Source organism: Macrobrachium nipponense, chromosome 10 (assembly GCF_015104395.2).
Source record: "Macrobrachium nipponense isolate FS-2020 chromosome 10, ASM1510439v2, whole genome shotgun sequence".
In the NCBI taxonomy this organism is placed as follows: Eukaryota; Metazoa; Arthropoda; class Malacostraca; order Decapoda; family Palaemonidae; genus Macrobrachium; species Macrobrachium nipponense.
The window spans coordinates 95,004,092-95,028,457 of record NC_087204.1 but is presented as its reverse complement, the minus strand read 5'-3'; the positions used below and the strand labels follow the sequence as shown (position 1 = coordinate 95,028,457).

The 24,366-nt window shown below is 37.4% G+C and overlaps 1 protein-coding gene across 5 annotated transcripts in view; it reads left to right on the top strand.

Annotated features, from left to right (window-relative positions):
* LOC135223769 (CD151 antigen-like) overlaps positions 1 to 24,366 on the top strand; it is a 144,492-nt gene that overhangs the window by 76,842 nt on the left and 43,284 nt on the right. For all 5 annotated transcript variants that reach the window (XR_010316581.1, XR_010316583.1, XR_010316582.1 and 2 more), the window contains one exon: positions 11,264 to 11,545. Coding sequence is in view for 2 of the 5 variants with exons in the window: in XM_064262538.1 (XP_064118608.1) it covers positions 11,264 to 11,545 (282 nt within the window). In the remaining 3 variants the exon portion in view is untranslated. The remainder of the gene's footprint in view (positions 1 to 11,263; positions 11,546 to 24,366) is intronic.

The following is a 24,366-nucleotide window of genomic DNA, read 5'->3' as shown; positions in this document are numbered from 1 at the left end:
TTTCTCTTAGTTTTGTTCTCAGTTTTGTTCTTAGTCCTGCACAAACAAGAACAAGCGTCTCAGTGGCGTGATGGGTGTGGTCTTGGCCTGCCACCTCGGTGGCCGCGAGTTCGATTCTCGGCCATTCCACTGAGGGGTTAGAGATGTGTATTTCCGGTGATAGAAGTTCACTCTCGACGTGGTTCGGAAGTCACGGAAAGCCGTTGGTCCCGTTGTTAAATAACCACTGGTCCCATTCAACGTAAAAAACATCATACAAACAAACAAACAAACAAGAACAAAACATTGGCAAGGAACTTCTCTTTGTTTGGACATCATGGTTTCGTCTCAATGGCGTTTTCTTGCATCTTATTTTCGTGTAGGCGTCCATATTCCTTCATTGTAATTGGATAGTTTTTTAGCAACTGGAGTGGCTAAAAACTGCAGGGTGTCAGAAATTCATTAGTGATAATAATGTGCTTCCCAGTTAGCCGTATACATAAATACACATGAATGGTACACACACACACACACACACACACACACACACACACACATATATATATATATATATATATATATACATATTATATATTGTGTGTGTGTATATATATATATATATATATATATATATATGTGTGTGTGAGTGTGTGAAAAGTATATATATATATTATATATATCTATATATATAGATATATATATATATATGTGTGTGTGTGTGTGTGTGTGTGTGTGTGTAAATAAATCTTCTGCTAAAAACAGCATATGTTTCAAGTATAAAAGGCCCACTAAAACACTCTGGTTTAAAACTAAGGACTATATCTTTTGGTGGACTAACTCTTAACCCTTATCAAGTACTTGATAAGGGTGGGAGTCAGTCCACCGAAATATTGTCCTTAGCTTTAAACCAGAGTGTTTTTTAGTGGGCCTTTTATAATTGAAATTATATATATATATATATATATATATATATATATATATATATATATATATATATGTGTGTGTGTGTGGTGTGTGTGTGTGTGTGTGTGTCACACACGTACATACACATATATATCATGTGCACACAATGTGTGTCCAAAAGCTGTTTTCATTCATCCGTGTTACCTTCAAAGTAAAACGAAACAAACACAGGGTCACGCTCATCATGTAACTGCTTCTTCGAGAATGAAACTTCTGAGCAGATAACTGCCATAGTATCAGCCGATTGATAAACGATCATGGAAGACACATCAAAACAGCGGAACAACACCCTTCACATACTACACTACGCCACTCACCTGCGTCTCGCCTGCGCTCTCACTCTTTCAGGATATTGGGGCCCTTCCGCTCATACAAGACCTCTGCGAACAGATTCTTTTTTTTCAAGTATTCAGACTTGTACACTTAACACTGAACTATCACCCTTTGCGATCCATACTTTTACAAACAACTGATCTTTGGCTCCAAGATTCCTCAACCTTTCAACCCTCTTTATGCTTCATAGTATTAGGTAGACATTATCCATCTCTATAGCTTCATCTTTTATCTCCTATTCATTCCCCTGTAGGGAGTGTACTGCAGACATTACTCAAGGCAGGATTAATAGAGTATACTCTATTAATCCTGACTTAAGGTTCTTCGCAGCGTCCTTTCGTCCCTCAGTTTCAACCCCTTTTCATTCCTCCATCTTCCTTCTAAGTTCCCATCCTCTCCCAACAATTGTTTCATAGTGCAACTGCGAGGTCTTCCTACTGTTACACCATTCAGAGGTGAATGACCTCATAGGTCCCAGCGCTTGGCCTTTGGCAAACATTTTATATTCGGTTCCATATCTTCCATTCAAATTTCATGGCCATTAAGGAACGTTGTTTCAATAATCTCTTCGTGGATAAACGAGTGGTAATGAAATAAAGCAATGAGTACATTTAAGGTTTACTTTCATTTATTTATTTTTTTTTCTTTCTGTTCCGGTTAATTGTCTGGAGGGACAATCGCAGCGGATCTTTTTTGTTTTGTTTTTTCAGTAAGTTTCATGTTTTTCTTACCCTGTTCCTCAGACCCTCCTCCAGTTTTCCTCCTTCTGATGAGCTCAGGAAGTTTCCTCCTTCAAGGAAGCATTTTTTAATGCCATAAAAGTTGCTTGATTACATTCTCTCTCTCTCTCTCTCTCTCTCTCTCTCTCTCTCTCTCTCTCTCTCTCTCTCTCTCTCTCTGGAAGGCTAATGGTTCGAGTATAGTGTTTCCTGTATTTGGCAAGTTATTATTGCCGTTTGAGTTGTCGATGATGTTACGTATTAATTACAGGGCATTTGAGATTAATTATATACTATTACGTATTAATTACCTGGCATTTGAAACTGATTACAGACATCATAGTTGATAGTGATAACTATATATCATCACTGAATGAAAATAATGCTTTATATCAGGGGAGTATATCTCATTAATTATTAAAATAGTATAATAAACGTCAATGGTTAGATATGTTGCGGGCATAACTGGTGGTATTTCTGTATTACCATCACATCGGGGTCGAACCCAAGTAGTTCAGTTGGAAGGAGAGGCTGCTACCACCTGAACCACGCGAGTCACTGCCTTCAATTAGCGCCTCAGTGGCGTGGTTGGTATGGTCTTTACCTGCTACCTTGGTGGCCGCGAGTTCGATTCTCAACTTCATTGAGGGGTCAGAGATGTGTATTTCTGGTGATAGAAGTTCACTCTCGACGTGGTTCGGAATTCACGTCAAGCCGTTGGTCCCGTTGCTGAATGACCGCTGGTTCCATGCAATGTAAAAACACCAAACAAACAAACAAACAGCCTTCCAATTGCAGCACCTGGGTTCGATCCCGATATGAGTCAGAAATTTATTTCTGTCCCACGCGTGATTGCGTGTTCATTATTTCTATATGTCATGGATTTTACAAAAAAAATTATTTATTTTTCTTGGTATCGCAACGTCACAGTAGGTCTTCGACGCCGTTGGAAAGAAAAATGTTTATGAACATTCGTAAATTAACAGAATTAACAGCCAAGTAGATATGAACAGAATTAACAGCCAAGTAGATATGAACAGAATTAACAGCCAGGTAGATATTAACAAAAATAACAGCCAAGTAGATAAGTTTTGATAAACCTGTAGATCCCCAGGAGCCAGCCTTATATCACGGCCGTGTCGTCACATAATTAGGTTTGATGTGGAAACTACAGAATTGAAGAGTGACGCTCCGGTGACGTCAGACTGGTCTTTAAAGCTGGCCCACCATTTAGAAGCGACGCTCGAGGGACCCTTGGGGAGAATTATTCTGTAGCTGTTAAGAAAGGTTATCGAGGAGAATGGTCTCGAAACATCCGTTTCCGAAGTTACGGGAATCGACATTACGATGTTCAACATGATGAATCTCTCACAACCACGCCATCCCCGTCAGGGTGGTAGTGCCTTCACCTTACCTCACGTGGTGAACTGTAGGCACGAAGTTCTTCTGCCCCTAGTTGCAACCCCTTTTATTCTTCTATAGTTGTTGCATAGTGCAACTGCTTTGAGGTTTTCCGCCTATTACACCTATCAAACTTTCTTTTACTCTCAGTTTCCCTTTCAGCGCTGAATGACCTCATAGGTCCTAGCGCTTGGTCTTTGGCCTAAATGTTACATTCAGCGCCTCAGTGGCATGATCGGTATGGTCTTGGCTTGCCACCTCGGTGGCCGCGGGGTTGATTCTCGAGAATTCCACTGAGGTGTGAGAGATGTGTGTTTCTGGTGATAGAAGTTCACTCTCGACGTGGTTCGGAACTCAAGTAAAGCCGTTGGTCCCGTCGCTGAATAAACACTGGATCCAACGTAAAAACATACAAACAAAGAAACAAACAAACATAGGTCCTAGCGCTTGGCCTTTGGCCTAAATGTCACATTCCATTCCATTCCATAACCACGTCATCATTGCAGCTGCTTCATTTTCCTGGTGTTTGTACAGATCTACTAAAAGGAAGAACGCGTGTCCGGTCACACGGTAGATTCACATATATAAACGTGACATGTAACGTTAAGAAAGGATTACGTAGATCTCAGGCAGCCCATATTTACAAACTTCAATTCCGCAGAATTTCTGCAGGAGACTTTGCCGCGTATAATTCATCTTTCTTACAGGATAATGTTCTGCTGTCCTTGCTGACGTTGAGATTCTGAAAGTAAAAAAGAAATTAAATTATAAACGTGCATGCTATTGTGCATATGATAACAGCTGTGTTAATCTGTTATGGTTGTACATTCGTCGAAATTCTTGAAGTAAAATGAGGGAAGTTAGAAGAATGCATTAGGGTTTTAATTGATTAAATTCAAATTATATTGAGTGTTAACAGTAAGTGGTTAGGAATGAAATTATCGAAGGGGGCGGTTGTTAATTGCTGTCAACAATGTCGATATATCTTTCATTTTTCAAGTGCCATCAGGGATTACTGGAATTTTAATAACCCTTACTAGTTCATTATAGATAATTATTTATGTCGTGTCTCTGCATCTTGCAACTTGTTATTCAAAACAAACTAGAAATGCACGGTAACTTGAATGGAAATAAACGAAAAAGTAAAGATGCTAAAGGTAGGTAAAGGTCGGTGAGATGTTTGCGTGCCACCTCGGCGGCCGAGAGTTCGATTCTCGGGCATTCCATTGAGAAGTGAGAGATGTGTATTTCACGCAAAGCTGTTGGTCCCGTTGCTGAATAACCACTGGTTCCATGCAACGTAGACACCATATAAACAAACAAACAAGCTTATTTCCGTAAAGTTTGCGCAATAAAGGGTCTTCTTTGACATTTTTAAATCAAGTTTCTTTCGCTACGAAAACTTCGAAGGCTACTTTTTTTTTTTTTTTTTTTTTTTTTTTTTTTTTTTTTTTTTTTTTTTTGCCCTACCAGAAGTTTTTGCGTCTCCCCGAAAAAAGTTAGTCTAGCCTTTGTAGCTCCGAAAAGTTGTCGTGTGAAGTTTCTTCAGTCACTTTTGGAAAAAATGTAATTCGTATGCTCTTAACTTTTAGCATTCTTTATATACTTATGAGCAGTAGCTGGGTTGTTGCACGTATTTTTATCGTATTTTATTTCTACCCAGAGTGATGGTATTTTCTTCATAACGCTGTAACTAGTCAATCTTCTTTTTTTTTATTTTTTCATAGACATTTTTTCCTAGATTGCTAAAAATGTACTACACATTTCTTTTTTCTCCTGTTAACATCGGCATCAATGACCCTAGAAGTTGTGACGCCAAACAGACTCCATTTATTTATTCTATGAGATGGAAAAGAGCCGTTGTCTTATATTCAAAGGTAATCAGGTATATTAACCGAGATTTTTATTTAGGACATTCTTGTTTTTTTCTGATTTTACATCGACGTTTCCACCAATTCAGGAGAAAATCACAGTCCTCTTTGAAGTCCTTACAGATACAAACTTGCTGTCTTGATATAGAAGCTGCCTTCTGCCTCTCGATTTTTTTTCTTGCTTTGCACTTCTTATCTTAGCAATTCCTGCGTTCTTCCTGTTCCGTTCATGCCACTCATTCTTAATCCTGCCTCTGAGGTTCATAATTTTCCTTCATCCTTGGAAACTGGTGAGCCCTCTTGCATTCTCATCCTTAATCCTGCCTCTAAGGTTCGTAATGCTCCTGCATCCTTGGAAACTGGTAAGTCCTCTTGTTAGGATCTTATTCCTTCAGAGTCCCGAAGGGAATTTACAGAACTGGCTGGCTTTCTCGCTTGTTTGTTCATAACCGTAGGCTTCCTAACCTTCCTCCTTGAAAATTTTCATAGATCAGCCCGTCCAAAACAAAATTGACCTGACCGGTGAAAAGGTGAAAAGTCTATTCAATTTGCTTAAAGCTTTGTTGTCACTGTCTATATAACTTGAGTGTAGCCTTGTTCTTGCTGTTCAACAATATTATCTTATTGTGATTTTCGTTGTCTGAATTGTTATCTATAAGATATTTAACTCTCCAGCATAAACTTCTAGTTTACCTTTGGTCATTCTCTCTGTAAACTGCTATTTATGTCTACTTGATATCTATTATTGTTGGTAGTGAAATATTTTCTCATCCCATGCACACTCACTCATATAAGTTCATAGATGTCCGGATGTTAGAGAGGTTTCCATTTCACCCCTTTCTGTATGACAGGTGTCTTGGAGTGTGAAGCTGGCCAAATGTTCAGCTACCTAACTCTGCTAAAAAAAGTTTCAGTGTGTGCACGTCTTATGTCACTATACAGACCCGCTGTCCAGAAAGTGGTTGGATGGAATTCGGCTTTATGCCCGGAGACATCCATGAACTTATATGAGTGACTATATATACCTAGTTGTCTCTCAGGATTCTGTTTATTCGCTTTTTCCACCTCTCTCAGTGACGCTCTTCATCTCGCCGCTTCTAGTCATGGCTTTACTAGAGATTCATCACTCTAGTTTTGTTATGCCTGGACTTTCTATCTATTTTCTGTTGTTCCCACGTTTTCTAAGTTGCTCTTTCGTCGGTCAACTCAGATTTTTAGGGCACGTTTGATTTGAGATCTCAGGAAAAGAATCAAGTGTACTGCCGACTAGGCAGACGATCAACCTACATTTCTGTCTCCTGTTGTATTCAGCTCTTTAATTAGATTCACAATGAGGAAAACTGAATTCAAGCTCTTACATTCACCAACACGTGTGATGTTCGTGTTCCTTCAAACCTGTCTTGAAGCAGTCATCAAGTTCCGATGACTTACGTCTTTTTAAAGATATGTGCTTCACCCTATATTTTAAGGTTTAGTGTAATTAAAAGTTACGATGACTCGTGATTTGCTGATATTATAAATTATATGTTGCTGCTCTGTTAAATGACCATTGCGTCATATGATCTTTTCAAGGAATATCTTAATTGCCCTTACGCAGCCATATTAATTTTGATGCTTCATCAATTTTTAGCACCGATGTGATTCAGTGGTTTCTGCAAGTAACGTAACGGAAAATGTTGGTGTCACGTCAATTAAAATTTAGCAGAATTTTAGGTTGTGGACGTGAGTTACTGATCATTCTCAATGGCTGTTTTCGTCATTCCAACCCTAGATGGGTTGGAATGCCTTGTGGAATGGGGAGGTGCAATAAGGGTACCTCAATTTATGCCATCTCCTCATCAAATTAATGTAAAAAAGCAGAAACCAGAAGGAAGTAAAGTATTTGCATTTTTCTGTATATGCAGATTAGCCGGCTGGAAAAGAAAGTTTACCCCAGGGCCGAGGGGTCAGGACGCCCAGCCGCCATATTAAAGCCCAGGACGCATGGCCTAGTCCGGCCTCGTGGCGGAAAAGGGCGCCAAGGGACAGGCAACGCCATCTACCAGGATGCTAGGGAAACCTCTCTGAGGTCATAGAAGGGCGGTCCGCTGAACTGACGCCGTTCTACGGGCTACTCTATGAGCAAGAGTCCGTGCTGGTATAAGGCCAGCTTAATCACAAACAACAACGGACCGTCTTTAGAAGTTTAGACTCTTTCCCGCTCTTCGCTTAGCTACTTCCCCTAGAGACAGGATGTTCACTAGCCCACATTACTTTTGTGGTGTGCTACATATCCTCCCCACTGGTGCCTTGAGGAAGTTGAACCTCATCTCCGGCAGATGAACCTCATCTCCGGGAAGGTTATTAGCAGTCAGTCCCATCTCCGTCTCCGACTTAATTTCCTGTTTGGTGTTATCAATCATGTTGCAGGCTATGAGCCAGAGTGTACCAGTGTTGAGTAACGTAAAATCTTTCTAAATCAATAATCAGTAACATAGCTTCTTTCTTTGTATGCGATCAGTAACGTAATTTATTCTTTAAGAGGTCGAGTTGTCTTATGAACCGCGCTGAATCCCAAATTGCTCTCGTTACAGGCTAGCAATTTGAGCAGCTGTAGATTCAGGATTTTCGCGTCATGTTCTCTGGGGGAAAACTTCCCCCCACCCTGCCTGTCTCCTACGCTCCACGTGATTGGAAACCCCCTTCCAATCACCCGTTCATCTACTTCAAGATCTAATTCATTGTTGATTGTTATCTGTATTACGGGGCCCTTACGTCCCCTTTAGACCCATAGGGTCTTATCCTTTCTTTCTAATATGATTTGTGAGTGCGAATACAGATGATTAAGCTAACCTCAGCAATTACATAATTACTACCTACTCTGAATCAGACTTCAGCCGTAATTTTTGCTTATGATTGCATCTCCTTTTCCAAGCCATTGTCAGATCATTTCAGGTTATCCTCCACAGTTGCAGACTACCAGGTACATCGTTTTAATATATATATATATATATATATATATATATATATATATATATATACGTATATGTATATATATATATACATATATATATATATATATATATATATATATATATTATTATATATATAAACTATTAATACAGAAGTAAAGAAATGGAATAAAAAATCAAGTACTGTAATAAAAAAATATGTATCCATTATGATTCTCTATATATTAGCATGTTACAACTCCGAGTCTACGACGAATATTTCAGTCGTCTCGGAGAGAACGCGAAAGAGGAAGACTTTTCCGCCAAAAATACAGATCAAATACCGAATATCGAAAGAGAAAGAGTGGGGGAGGAGGGAACTAGCAAACAAACAAACATTAAACGTAACAGCTGGGTAGATAACCTGGACTTTGCAACAAATGGACCGAGACGAGATTCAACGATTGAATTGACTGGCTCTTAGTAATCCAATCATAGACCGGACTACCACTGGGGATTTCGCTTGTGTGCCATACTGCGCTTTACTCTTTGTGTGTGTATATATATATATATATATATATATATATATATATATATATATATATATATATCATATATTATATTCAGCGAGAGAGAGAGAGATTGCATAAAAGCATGAAATATCGTTAAGCTCTGCAAACATTTCAAGTATGTTTGTGTGTATATGTGTATATATATATATATATATATATATATATATATATATATATATATATATATTTATAGAGAGAGAGAGAGAGAGAGAGAGAGAGAGAGAGAGAGAGAGAGAGAGAGAGAGAGAGAGATTGCAAATAAGCATAAAATATCGTTAAGCTCTGCAACATTTCCAAAGCAAGAGAACGTGCAGAATGGCTTGGTTAAGATAGTTAAAGTACTAAGTTTTGAAGGAGTATATAGCATTTCAGTAAACGCTTCCTGAAGGAAAAAATTATTTGAACCTGTGAATACCTGTGAACTATTTTCGAATTCTTAAAGGATGTACGAGAAAAGTATGGAGGAACGAAAATGAATGACAATAGTTATTAAGAAATCTGGAAGAAATACAGAACATCTAAGTCATTTATTCATGTTCTTTAAGCTGCGAACAGGCAGTATAAATGAAACTAGGTAAGCTGAGAGCAATATTCTTTACATTGACATTTGCAAACTAAGAAAATTGAAGTTTGTTTTGGTATTATATCTGAAAGGAAGAGTTGTTAACATAGCATATGAATGAACGCTCATAAATCACGTAAGGTATCAAATGTATATATATATATATATATATATATATATATATATATATATATATATATATATATATATATATATATACATGCGAATACCAATGGAAAATGACAGGCAGATGGTCAGTATCGACGATGCCTGAATAAACAAGAGAAAGTGCCTGGTACTGACCTTCTGCCTGTCACTTTCCTGTGGCATTCGCTTTTATAATGAAGTCACGTACATCTAATGTGGTTCTTTAGTTATATATATATATATATATATATATATATATATATATATATATATATATATATATATTTATATATATATATATATATATATATATATGTATATATATTCTGCAAAGCCAACGACTATCAGAAAAGAGATCCTCTGGAAACTGTGTTCATTGAAGCCATGGGCACCAGGAATTTTAACCTCCATCCTGTATTATACCTTGATCCTTTTTCTCTGCCATTTCTGTTTGGAGAACATGCTGCCCGATTTATTAAAAAAAACTGTAACTCGCCCACCAGTACTGAATTTTGTATATAAAGCTCCGTAAACTATGTTTGTACTCAGTGTGAACTTGACAATGTGCAGAATAAACTACGAAAGTACTTGTTCCAAGTTCTGGTTTTCACTCGCCTTCATGCACGCAGATTTTCGTGCTACATTGAATGCATATATATGTGTGTGTAATATAAATATGTAAATATATAAATGAATTATATAACTGGATTGAGCTCAGAGAGATGGCACAGGAAAGATATATGGCGTGAATTCATTGAGGTCCCATGCATCCCGTGGATGCCAGAGGATTAAGTAAGTATATATTAAAAAGAGGGATAGATCGCTTTTGCCATTTTGGTTTCTCATGATTAGGATAACGGGAATGGTACTTCCGCTGGCGAGTGCTCTTGTAATATTTAAAGATAACAATATTTCCAAATAAAACCGAAAGGTATTTAACAGGCTGTTGTCGTTTCATACGAAGGGGATGTAACGCTATGTTAATCAATGGGACATTTGAATATTGTTTGATCTGGGAAACGAATGCGTCATGTTTTATGGATAGCAAGAGTAAAGAGGGAAAAAAAGTTTCATCAATGTGAGGTAAAAACATGTATAGGAGTTGAAACCCATATATCTATACATATTACTATACTATACACACATACACACACACCACACACACACACACATATATATATATATATATATATATATATATATATATATATATATATTTATATATATATATATATATATCTATATGTGTGTGTGTGTGTGTGTGTGTGTGTGTGTGTGTGTGTGTGTGTGTGTGTGTGTGTGTAACTGAATCACGAAGGTTTAGACCGATAAGTCCATAAATAAAGGTATAAGCCACGAAGGAAAAATGAACAACGGAGTTTCTGCAAGAACTTTCGATGTTCAACGTCCTTTACTCAGCTGTGTGTGTATAGTGCTTCATACACACTAATGTATTGATCATAACAACAAAATTACCGGAAATGTCAGCATGCCATGAAGGTAGACAAAATGGCAAAATCTGCTCAACATTTAAACCACATCCCGCCTCCCCAACCCCACCCCTCACCCCCTCACCCTCACCACCACCCTCACCACCATCCCTCACCCTCACCCTCACCACCACCCTCACCACCACCCTCACCACCACCCTCACCCTCACCACCACCCGCACCCACCACCCTCACCACCACCCTCACCCTCACACCACCAATCACCACCACCCTCACCCCCACCACCACCACCACCCTCCTTCGTCTCTGTTACATCCATTTCCATTATCTTCCAGTTTGCCGAACTCGAGGGGGGTCGGGGAGGAGGATCAACACTCGGGGACTACAACGCGGCTTCGGCAGAACCTCCGGGTCATACCAAGACGCCCCTCAGCAGACCTACTCCCAGGAACTCGTCGTCTCCCGCTGACCTCAGCTTCGAAGAGATGGCCGACGCAACCGAATCCATGGACGTCAAACTAGAGGCTACGCTCCTGGTTTTGGGGTCCGTGGTCGTCATGGCGGGTCTCGTGGGATGCATAGCTGCCTCGCAGAACGACAGGACTCTGCTGCTAGCGGTGAGTAGGCCTATACGTAATTTCTGCGTTGCTGTTATCTTCTGTATGTAGTAAAGTTGAAGTTATCTTCTGTAGGTAGTAAACTTGCTTTTATCTTCTATATGTAGTAAAGCTGCTCTTATCTTCTGTAGGTAATAAACTTGCTGTTATCTTCTGTAGGTAGTCAATTTGCTCTTATCTTCTGTAGGTAGTCAACTTGCTCTTATCTTCTGTAGGTAGTCAACTTGCTTTTATCTTCTGTAGGTAGTCAACTTGCTCTTATCTTCTGTAGGTAGTAAACTTGCTCTTATCTTCTGTAGGTAGTAAACTTGCTTTTTATAATTCTGTAGGTAGTCAAACTGCTTCTTATTATCTGTATGTGGTAAACTTTCTCTTATCTTCTGTAGGTAGTCAACTTGCTCTTGTCTTCTGTAGGTAGTCAACTTGCTCTTATTATCTGTATGTGGTAAACTTTCTCTTATCTTCTGTAGGTAGTAAACTTGCTCTTATCTTCTGTAGGTAGTAAACTTGCTTATCTTCTGTAGGTAGTCAACTTGCTTTTATCTTCTGTAGGTAGTCAACTTGCTCTTGTCTTCTGTAGGTAGTCAACTTGCTCTTATCTCGTATAGTAAACTGCTCTATCTTCTGTAGTAACGATTGCTCTTATCATCTTGTTATTGGTGGTAACCTTTGCTCTTATCTTCCGTTAGGTAGGTTCAACTTGCTCTTTTATTCATCTGAATGTGGGTAAACTTTGCTCTTATCTTCTTGGTAGTTGTAGTTAAGGAAACTTGCTCTTATCTTCTGTAGGTAGTAAACTTGCTCTTATCTTCTGTAGGTAGTAAACTTGCTCTTATCTTCTGTAGGTAGTCAACTTGCTCTTATCTTCTGTAGGTAGTAAACTTGCTCTTATCTTCTGTAGGTAGTAAACTTGCTCTTATCTTCTGTAGGTAGTAAAGTTATGTTTTATAGGTAGTAACGTTACTGTTGTCTTCAATATGTAGTAACGTTGCTGTTATCCTCTGTATGTAGAAACGTTGCTGTTATCTTCTGTATGCAATAAAGTTGCTGTTATGTTTTGTAGGTAGTAACGTTACTGTTATCTTCAATATCTTCTGTATGTAGTAACGTTACTGTTATCTTCTGTAGGTAGTAAAGTTGCTATTATCTTCTGTATGTAGTAAAGTTGCTGTTATCTTCTGTTTGTATAAATATTACTGTTACCTTCAATATGTAGTAAAGTTGCTGTTATCTTCTGTATGCAGTAAAGTTGCTGTTATCTTCTGTATGTAGTAAAGTTGCTGTTATCTTCAGTAGTTTGTATCGTTACTGTTATCTTTTGTAGCTAGTAATGTTGCTGTTATCTTCTGTAAATAGTAACGTTGCTATGAACACAGTACAACTGTGAGTTGATAATGGTCGTTTTATTATCTCTAGTTATCAGACTTCACTAAAGAGTAAATATGTATGTTTAATTTGGTTGTAAGTAATTACGTATATATGTAAATATCTCTGTTGGTTTAATTTACTTGAAAGTAATTTCATGTAAGTCTCCTTGTTCGCTTAATTTGGTTGAACAATATTCTAATAGGTTTCGTCAGTTTTGGTTCAATGTGATTTTGTTCATCTTTAATATATATATATATATATATATATATATATATATATATATATATATATATATATATATATATATATATACACGTATATATATAATATATATATATATATATATATATATATATATTAAAGATGAACAAAATCACATTGAACCAAAACTGACAAAACCTATTAGAATATTGTTCAACCAAATTAAGCGAACAAGGAGACTTACATGAAATTACTTTCAAGTAAATTAAACCAACAGAGATATTTACGTATATACGTAATTACTTACAACCAAATTAAACATACATATTTACTCTATATATGTGTGTGTGTGTGTTTATATATATATATATATATATATATATATATATATATATATATATATATATATATTTATGTGTGTGTGTATATGTGTATGTGTGTGTCTGTGTGTGTGGTTGTGTGTATTTATACATATATAGCGATGAAAGACATAACTTTACGTACAAATGAATATGACCAGAAATTCTTGCAGAAAATAATGGTTTATGATTTCTATTTGCATCACAGATCCTCTTCATTTTTGAAAGCTGATGCAGGCAAAATAATATAAATACATTATCCTGTCCCCTCTGCTAGCTGTGGGTTTTGGACTCTCTTATTCTGTGTTGAATTTCAAACAACCACTGCGACGTGATAAAGCTGTTTTTGACGGATTCTGACCAGACTGAAGGGTAGTTTTCCTTGGAAACGAAGCCCTATCTATCTTTGTGTTAATTAAAGCCTTTTGGGCACCTTAGAGTGCTTGAAAAGCTAGTGTATAGTAACCAATATAAACAGTCACTTTAAATAATCCATTGTGAAGCAGGCAACAAACAAAAATGATGGAATTCTATATAAGGTATGTATATGTATACATGACGTATGTGTTTGTGTACATTATTTACTTTTTGTTAAGCTACCATATTTTATGTCATACTTTCCTCCCTTGCTTTCTTTACTTGCCTGTTCTTCATTCTGCTTTCTTTTTCCTTTGTATTATATGTATATAATAATGAATGGTGATGATAACCATACGACCCTTAATGTTCTCGTAACATATGATATATTTTCGAGAGGACGTCATAACGTCGTTTGCTCATTGACCGGAAAAAAAGACCGACACCCAAGCGTCCGTAGCTCGTCCCGAAGACCAGCCGTTTGTTTTAAGGATCTATTCACACTAGACCTGAACGTGAAGTTAGACTTGCAGGTTTAGTGTGAATAGACTTTTAAGAAAAGGCTGGTCTTCGGGACAAGTATAACGGACGCTTGCATATCGCTCTCTCTTTCCGGTAAAATAAACGAACGATGTTATGGCTTGTTCTCTGGAATGTATCAAATGTTACGAGAGCATTAAAGGTCGTATCGTCATCATCACCAATTATCATTATACATATACCTATAATACAAAGGGAAAAGAAAGCACAATGAAGAACATCCAAGTAAAGAAAGCAACAGATGAAATTGTGACATATAATATGGTAGATTAACAAGAAGTAACTGATGCACACACACACATATGTAATATATATATACGAAGTAATCTCCAAATTAATTGGAGATTACTTTGACGTAGAGAAAATGCTGGCACCAGAGTCCGAAATGTTGCTGGACTGGTGTTGGGCTCAAGCGGGAATCAAGTAAGCAATTACGTTTAAATGCTCAGTATTAGGGCGGCACGAGACTTCGCTTTTCGTATTCCGTGTGACGAGTGTGAAACGGTTCGGTGGCATTTATTTGTGATTTGTGATGTATCTGGTAGTTGCTATTATTGTGTCATTAGATATTAATTTTCATGATAGTCAGTTTCATTATTATTATTATTATTATTATTATTATTAATGATGGCAAAATTATCCACAGTGATGATGCAAATAAATATTTATACATATAAAATATATATTTACATCCACACTACGGTGGATTTCCTCACCATTTTAGTGACTCGTGCTATTATTGATAATACTATTAATAATAGTATAATAATAATATTAATATTATTATTATTATTATCATTATTATTATTATTATTATTATTCTCACCTTTCTTTCTCACCAGACGCCAGGTAGGCCTCCAGGCCTGTCAGTCGTCCTGCTTCAGGAACTGTCTCCATTCTTGGCGATCATCATAGAGCCTCATCTCATCAACTTCTTCCCGCAAACTAGAGCCTCTCCTCTCTACTCCTCTCTCTATGTGTAGCCATCTCATTTTTGGTCTTCCTACCGGTCTCCTTCCTTCCGGTGTCCATTCCAAAAAACCTTATAGGATATCGCTTCCTCCTCCATTCTTTTGGTGTGTCCAAACCATCTAAGCTGTCCTCTCTCACAAATCTAGTATCCCCTCCACTCCCAGTTCTCTTCTAATGTCTTCATTTCGTAGCCTATCTAGTCTTGTTACACCTTTTATGAGTCTTAGGGCTTTCATTTCAGCTGCTTGAAGTTGGCTTCTAGTTCTTGATGTTAATGTCCATGATTCATGGCCATAAGTCAATATTGGTCTTAAAATAGAGAGGTATATTATGGTTTTCACTTTGCGAGGTATATTTCTCTTTCATTAGTGGGTAGAGCAGATACAGATTGTTACTGAATTTCTGTATTCGGGTAGTTATTTCAGTTTTGAATCGTTTTGGTCACTAAACTCTACTCCTAAGTATTTGAAATTTCTACACTGTTTCAATGTCTGACCTTCTAATTCTACATCTACGTTTACTTGGTGTTCGTGATAGGTGCATGATCTCTGTCTTATTCTTGTTGATCCGCATTCCATTAGCTGTTAAGATCGCGTTCCAGTTGTTGACGTTTTTTTTGGAGAGATTCTGCGCTGAGGGCTATCATTGCGTGGTCATCTGCATACATAATTGGTTGATGGTCATATCTGCAGCTTCATCCTCACCTAGTTCCCTCATACATTTATCTAAGAACAATATAAAAAGAAGTGGCGAAAGGACGCTGCCCTGTCTTACTCCTGATTTAATTTCAAACCAGTCTTCGTTCTCTTGATTTGTTTTTACTCTGGATCTGATGTTTTGATAGGTGTTATAAATTGCTCTTATAAGTTTCTCAGGGATTCCATAGTAAGGGTCTTTTAGGGCATCCCATATTTTCATTCTTGGTACTCTATCAAAAGCCTTTTCTAGATCTATAAAAGCAATATATCTGTCCCTGTCCCATTCCCAGCTCTTCTCAAATATCATCTTGAGGGAGAAAATCATATCAGTTGTCCCTCTTCCTGTCGAAAACCGTTTTGCCATTCACCCAGCTTTGGTTCTACATATCCTCTCAATCTAGTTTCAAGTATTCTTTCATATACTTTAAAAGCATGTGACATTAGGGATATTCCTCTATAATTGCTGCAATTTGTCTTGTCACCTTTCTTATAGATTGGGCATATTAGATCTCTTCTCCAGTCTTCAGGTGGCATTTGCCCATTCCAGAGTATGTCGATTAGCTCTAGTAGCCAGATGACTCCATCCTCCCCCATGTTTTTAAGGAGCTCTGCAGGTATTGTATCCACTCCAGGGGCCTTACCATTTTCTCATCCTCTTGAGAGCATTTTTTAACTCCAGTGTTGTTATGTCAGGTTCTGCATCCCCAACCACATCAAATTCTACATGCTCTTCAAGGTCATTGTTTCCGTTGTTTAGTAGTGCTTCAAAGTGATGTTTCCATCCTAATTCAATTTCTCGGGGTTCGGTTAAAATTGTCCCATCCATAGGGTCTTTGATTACATAAGTGGGTGATGGCTTCCCTTTCTATAGTTTTTGGCAGTGCTATATATGAGTTTTCTGGTACCTTGGAGATCATTTCCCAGATCTTCTCCTATTCTTTCCCATGTTTCTCTTTTTGCTTGAGCTTTTATTCTTTCCGTTTCTCTCGACGCTTCTTTATAGTTATTGGGATCTTCCAAATTCAAAGTTTTCATCCATTTTCTGAAGAGTTTCATTTTGTTTGCAACAGCGGCCTTTAGTGTGGGGGTCCACCAAGCAGTTTGTTTTTTCCTCCTACCTCGAACTCTTTTCTTTTGCACTGTATTATTAGCAGCACCCACTACAGCCATTCTAAAGTGTCTCCATTTTTCATTTGGGTCATTGCTCTCCTGTTGCATTTGTTTAGCTGTACTTATTTCGTTTTTATATCTCACTAAGCACTCCTCTTCTCTCATATTCTCTAAAATAAATCTTTCTCTCACTTGGCTTTTCATTGGTTTGGGTTTGTCATCTTTAATTTAATTAAGAGAAGCCTGTGATCTGAATCGAATGACACAGAGGGATGCTTTTTACATCTCTGACCATATTTTTGTTATTTGTTATTGCCATATCAATCATTGATTTTTCAGTATATGCTCCTAAAGCCGAGTTCCATCGGTACCACGTCCACTTGTGGCTGTCTCTAGGATTATAGAAAGAGTTCATAATGGACATCTGGTTTAGTATGCAAAAATCAATTATGTTTTCTCCTTCTCTATTTCTGTCTCCAATGCTAAATGCTCCTAATATGCTCTCTATGCCTGTCCTGTCTTACCCAATATGTCCATTCATATCTCCAATGATTAATGTATTCTCTGCATTATGGACAGAATCTTTTACTTCTTGTAGATGTCTGTAGAATTCTTCCTACGACATCTACAAGAAGTAAAAGATTCTGGCCCATATTATTATTATTATTTATTATTATTATTATTATTATTATTTTATTATTATTATTATTATTATTATTATTATTATTATTAGTGATGGCAAAAATATTCCGTGATGATGCAAATAAATATTTATCCATATAAATATATATTTACATCCACACTACGATGGCTTTCTTCACCATTTTAGTGACTCGTGCTATTATTAATAATACTATTAATAATAGTATTAATAATAATATTAATACTATTATTAATATTATTATTATTATTATTATTATTAATTATTATTATTATTATTATTATTATTATTATTATTATTATTATTATTATTATTAATTATTATTATTATTCAGTTCTGCTAAATAGGTTGGCTGCATGATTTGAGCGCATTTTACAATGAGCCTTCTCAGTTTGCCTTATAATTCTGTTCTTTGGTTGCGATGACATTAGACAATAATACTAGCCAATTTGTTTCCAATTTCAACATGGAAGATGAAGGAATTATACGGACAATGCAAAATTAACTCAAATATTGCAGACATCCCATCGAACAGAACTTGTTTAAGAGAGGGTCTTCTTCTTCTTTTACTTCTTCTTCTCTCTCTTCTTCTTCTTCTTCTTCTTCTTCTTCTTCTTCTTCTTCTTCTTCTTCTTCTTCTTCTTCTTATTATTATTATTATTATTATTATTATTATTATTATTATTATTATTATTATCTTAGAATCTTACTTAGGAGGTTAGACGAAGAGTGCGTTAGCCATGTTTTCAAAGCAGTTGCAGTTTTCATGCTTGCATGAGTTTGTGTGTGTGCTTGTTTGCGTAAAAGATCATTGCAATTCTTATATATATATATATATATGTGTGTGTGTGTGTGTGTGTGTGTGTGTGTGTGTGTGTGTGTTTTCATTAGCAGTCTCCTGTTCCTCTAACTAATGCTAAAATCCTCCCGTTTTCCTCAACCAAATCTAACTTGTTAACGATGAACTTAGCCTCTCTACAAAAGGTTGGTCGTAAGACTGGAATTAGTTGGATACAAAATAAAAGAAAGTGATGAAAAGCACAACGCAGTAAGCAGTTTAATATGGTAAGGGACGTTGAAAAAAACTGCTGTCACTGTTCACAGTTCACCTCGCAGGGTAACTGAAAGCAATGAAATTGCACTTGCATTCTTCCCATATCGGTCTCTTTTAAGAAACAGGTAAATATAGAAATTGTTAACAACATTGTAGCTCATATTTTATGTTGAAATCTAAAGCATCACATCCAACGCTCGCAGCTTTACTGCAAATTACGACTGAAAATCCGAAGGAAGGATTAAGAATGAAACATGACGTATTACTTCATAAGTCAGAATTGCCTCCTCCTCCTCCTCCCCCCCCCCCCCCCCCTTCCTTCTGCTTACTTGGAAACTGACTCCCAGTAACCTTTAAGCATTGAAGGATCTCCCTTGATTATGCTAATCGCTAACTGAAGTTCGCCGGTTGTTAGAGGAAGTAACGCACAATGCAATAACTGCACGTTTTCAGAGTTTTTGGACGATCGCCGGAAATAATACCGTACAGAAAAAAACGCAGGGCACTGTAGGCATTACTTAAGGTTCTTTGCAGCGTGCCTTCGGCCCCTAGCTGCAACCACTTTTGTTCCCTTTACTGTACCTCCTTTCATATACTCTTTCTTCATCTTACTTTCCACCCTCTCCTAACACTTGATTCATAGTGCAACTGCTTTGAGGTTTTCCTCCTGTTACACCTTTCAAACCTTTTACTATCAATTTCCATTTCAGCGCTGAATGACCTCAGAGGTCCCAGTGCATGACCTTTGGCCTAAATCTTATATTCAACTCAACTCAACTACAGAAAGAAACAGGTCGGCCACGTGAGGGATGTACTTTCAGGGCGTTCTCGTTGTGATACTCTGGATGCGGGTTAGAATTCGTCTACGGACATCAGAATGACTTCATATTCCTGCATTTGGATCTAAGGCTTTTTAGTGACAGGGTTATCCAGAAAGTGTGAAGAATTCGAATAGTTAAAGATGGCAATGTGGTTAATGACAGTTACATCATAAGAAGCAGCTTATTTTAACCCCGTATCTTTAAGTTAAAAATTAGATCAAATATAATATATATACTGCGAATATTTGAGAAGAATGATCTCCCACTAAAATTTTAGCGTTTTTGTAGACATACGGAAAGTCAAATAAGATTTTTATTCTTTCGTTTTACAGAGTAAACAAACTCTCTGGAACAAAGTAAATAATCAGTTGAATCAAGATTATTCTCATCTGTAGAGGCCCTTCTCTCCTTGTATTCCGTATGTAACAAATTTCTCGAATTGTTCTGTTACTTACAATTTTTTTTCAGTCTCAGAAATTTTAAGATCCACGACTTCAATTAACCACAGGATTACAACATTTCATGAGGTTATTAGTATATAATCAATCATTAAAATGTTGAAGGTTTACTTGATTAATTATCTCATTCTTCGTAATTCTCTTGACCGATTAACTGACTGTTTCGCAATATTTTTTGACAGCGAATTACCCCAATCTCTTCACAGTCCCTTGACCCCCAAATTCAGCATCGACTGTAGCGTCGGGTATCAGTCCAACGAGATGTTGCGGAAATCAATAGCTTTCGTGGAATAGCAAGTTTTGTAGCTCTCTCAGTCCGAGAGAAGTTGACTCTGTGAACCCAGGCTGAGAGCTAAGAAGCATATTAGGTTTGGTAAGCTTCCCAATTATTAATTCCAGTTCATAGGTCGAAAGAATAACGTGGAATCAATTTGCTAGCAAACATATGTATACAGAAATTAGGTATGAAAACTCGTAAAGAAACTAAGTCTACGGGCATAACCAGCCTCGTTTCACGGGCAGAACCAGCTCCGTTTCAGGGAATCTCTTCTCACTCCACTCCCTTCGGAGGGTGGAGGAGGTAGGATGAAACCCCATTATGAACCATCTTCTGTGTTCCCACTATAACCCTGCCAAGTTTCATGCCCATCGGACCAGCCGTTTGGCCGTGATTGAATGACAGACGGACGTACAAACATTACACCCATTATGGTAAGAAGATATAAAAGAAAGCGACAGATCGCAAAGCATAAAAGACATGGAAGCATATTAGGGTTGGTATCAATTCCAGATCATAGGTCGAAAGTATAAAATGAATTCAATTTATATAGAAGAAAACGACAGATAGCAAAGCATAAAAGACATGGAAGCATTGTAGGGTTGGTAATCTACCCAATTATCAATTCCAGTTCATAGGTCAAAGTATAAAATGAATTCATAAAAGACATGGAAGCATATTAGATCTGGTAAGCTTTCCAATTATCAATTCCAGTTCATAGGTTGAAAGAATTACGTAAATTCAATTTATATGAAAGAAAACGACAGATCGCAAAGCATAAAAGACATGGAAAAATTTTAGGGTTGGTAAACTTCCCAATTATCAATTCCATTTCATAGGTCGAAAGAATAACATGAATTCAATTTATCTGAAAGAAAAACGACAGACCGCAGGGCACAAAAGACATAGAAACGTAAAAGCATGCCCAAATTGGTCCGGAAATTCAGTTTGGAGTTTTCCCCTCTGACAGAACGAGGCTTCCACCAAAAAATAAAAGGTAGAGCACATAGAAAAAAAAAAGTTATTAAACGAGACACGTGTATATTTACGAAGCCAAAGTTCTCTGAATCCAAGCTCCGTCCTCATTAAATCTTTCAAAAGACCGGGAACGTTTTTATTCCGTCAAATTTCCATGTAAAACGGTACCACACCTGATTAGGATTCCGTTTCCACGGCGCACGTGTTCCTCTCTAAAAACGGACTCGGTTCCTTTCGCCCGGAGAAGAGTACTTGTTTAAAGAATGGAAATAGTATGCCACTGAGGGATGCTCTGACGAGACATCAAAAGCATTGAAATGACGAGTTTTCCTCGCCAGGAAAAGAGAATTACTGATACCCGACTTCCACAGTCGACGCTAAATTTGGAGTCAGGGGACTGCGAAGAGAAAGGAGTAGTTCACTCTAATAAAAATATAGCGAAACAATCAGTTAAACGGTAAAGAGAATTACGAAGAATGAGAGAATAAATCGAGTAAGCCTTTATAACATTTTAATGATTGATTACTAATAACCTAATGAAACGTTGTAATCCTTTTTCTATGGATAATTATAATTGAAGTCGTGGAACTGAAAGAGAAAGGGGTAATTCACTCTAATAAAAATGTAGCGAAACAATTACTTAGACTGTAAAGAGAATTATGAAGAATGATAGAATAAATCAAGTAAGCCTTTATGACATTTTAATGTTTGATTATACAATATACTAATAACCTAATGAAACGTTGTGATCCGTTTTCTATAGATAATTGAAGTCGTGGAACTGAAAATTTCGGAGACTGAAATTAATTGTACGTAACAGAATCATTCGAGAAATTTATTACACACAGAATACTACAGGGAGAGAAGGGGCACCTCAGATGAGAATAATCTTAATTCAACTGCTTATTGTTTACTTTGCTCCAGAGTTGCTGTTTACTCTGTAAAACGAAAGATTTGAACAGCAGAGAATACTTTCAAGATGTTTCATGTGGTTTTGACTCTGACGTCAAAAGAGTTCAGCATATGGTTGTGTACATCATGAAAAATTCTCTTTGATCAACGAAGTTTGATATACCTTGAGATTCGTATTCTTTCTAGGGATGTGAATATGTTGATACTAGTTATACAAATATTCAAGGTACACATGTATATATGTATGAATTTATGAAAAATATATTTATATGTATATATATTCATATATACATATATAAATATATTACGCCCCCTTTATTCCCTAAACTACACAAACTGGGAACTCTTACCTGTTGTCAACGGTGCCCTGTCTGTAAGATGTCACGAGGCTTATTAAGACTGCGTAAATATACAAAAATATCATTATTTCCCAAAGCAATTGGTTATAACAAAGAACAAAAATGATTAACAAGTCATAATGGCACAAATACCCAAATCTGCCCATAAAGAAAACCAATAAGATAACATTCTACCTTCCGGACTAAGGTTTACACTCTCAACCCCAAACAAGTCACATTGTCTAGTATTAGTCAGTTAGAGAATCCCATTCCTAATCAACCATGGAATCGGACCCATCTGTAATAAAGATAATAGTTATATGACACCCCACGTCACTCTTTTCAAAGTATTTACGTAAAGAGAATATTTCCACACTTCTCTCTCTTTTCCAAAAGGTAACAGATTTTCTAAGTTTTTTAAAGAACGTGTCTTACCTTTTCGATGGGCGTTTTCTCCCGACACTTAGAGCAACCGCTTGTTCTCTCCTTTGCACAAAGAATGCGTCTTCCACAAGTACCCTGAACGCCAGTAGGCCTGTAATACGCGTACAAACGAATGCACATGCCTCGCAAACGGGGACGACCTCTGAGACAAGTTGCTTGTTCAGCAAATACCATTCTCTCCCCTGTGAACTTTGCAGTGTACCACCCCTTGTCTCTAGGCGAGCAGAGCTATGTGACTTTATTATTATATAAAACACTTTAAACATATTATTAGCCATTCCCCCTCTTTCACCTCTCTATAGGAGCTCGGCTACCCATGCTAGCACCCGCCTAGCTCTAGGCACACAAGCGTCTTACAATATATATAAAACCAGAGGCTGTCTCAAAAAAGAAAATAATGCACTCCCGTCTCACACCATATCGGCAACTAATGCCCAATGTATCACTGTACCACATGACTTAGAGCCACCTCCGTTTGCCGGAGCACTTGTGCTTTCGTCGAATGCATAAAAGTTTAAGGACTCCAAGTACACAAATGGCGATCAGTATAGCGGCTAACATGATCATTACTATTGGTATAGTATAGCGGTCATCGAAAAAAAAAAAAGGTTCATCTTCACACTATCTTCGAGTGGCGGGACAGTAATGGACTCCACTGTAGGCGGGATTCGAACCGCCTTATGGCTTCTGTGAAGGTGTCGGTGAAACACCTTTATCGACGAGTTGTAGACACGCCGACTAAGTACCATGAAGAAGTCTGTAAGAATCCTGCAAGAACTGTCAAACAGCTGGGATCCCTGTAGAATGAGCGAATTGTTGTCTCCGTTGCACATAGTAGAAATCTTGCATCTGATGCAGAAGACCGCTGTCGTCATCTCCGTCAATATTACTTGGTATGAATCGGGGAATTCTCTAAAGTCACAATGAGTCGGTAAGTTCCTCGTGAGCTAATTCTAGTTCGCAACCTGACAGGTCAATACGTCGAAGAGTAAATATCCGACTTTCACACACATATCTATCGTAAACTAACACACATCCAGTTCATAGTCAACTGCTGAGGACTGGAATTCCTCACCTAATATAATAACCATCCAACTACCCCCGTCCAAACCACTACCGTCCCCTGGAAAGAACTAGGAAATGGCCTAAGTATATAACTGTGAAATGGTTTTTTATCGCTAACAGGTATGTCAACAAGTAACCCCTTATCAGATAACTGTACCTTTAAAACCCCATAGTATCTATGACGTAATTCCCCCGTAAAAATTATATT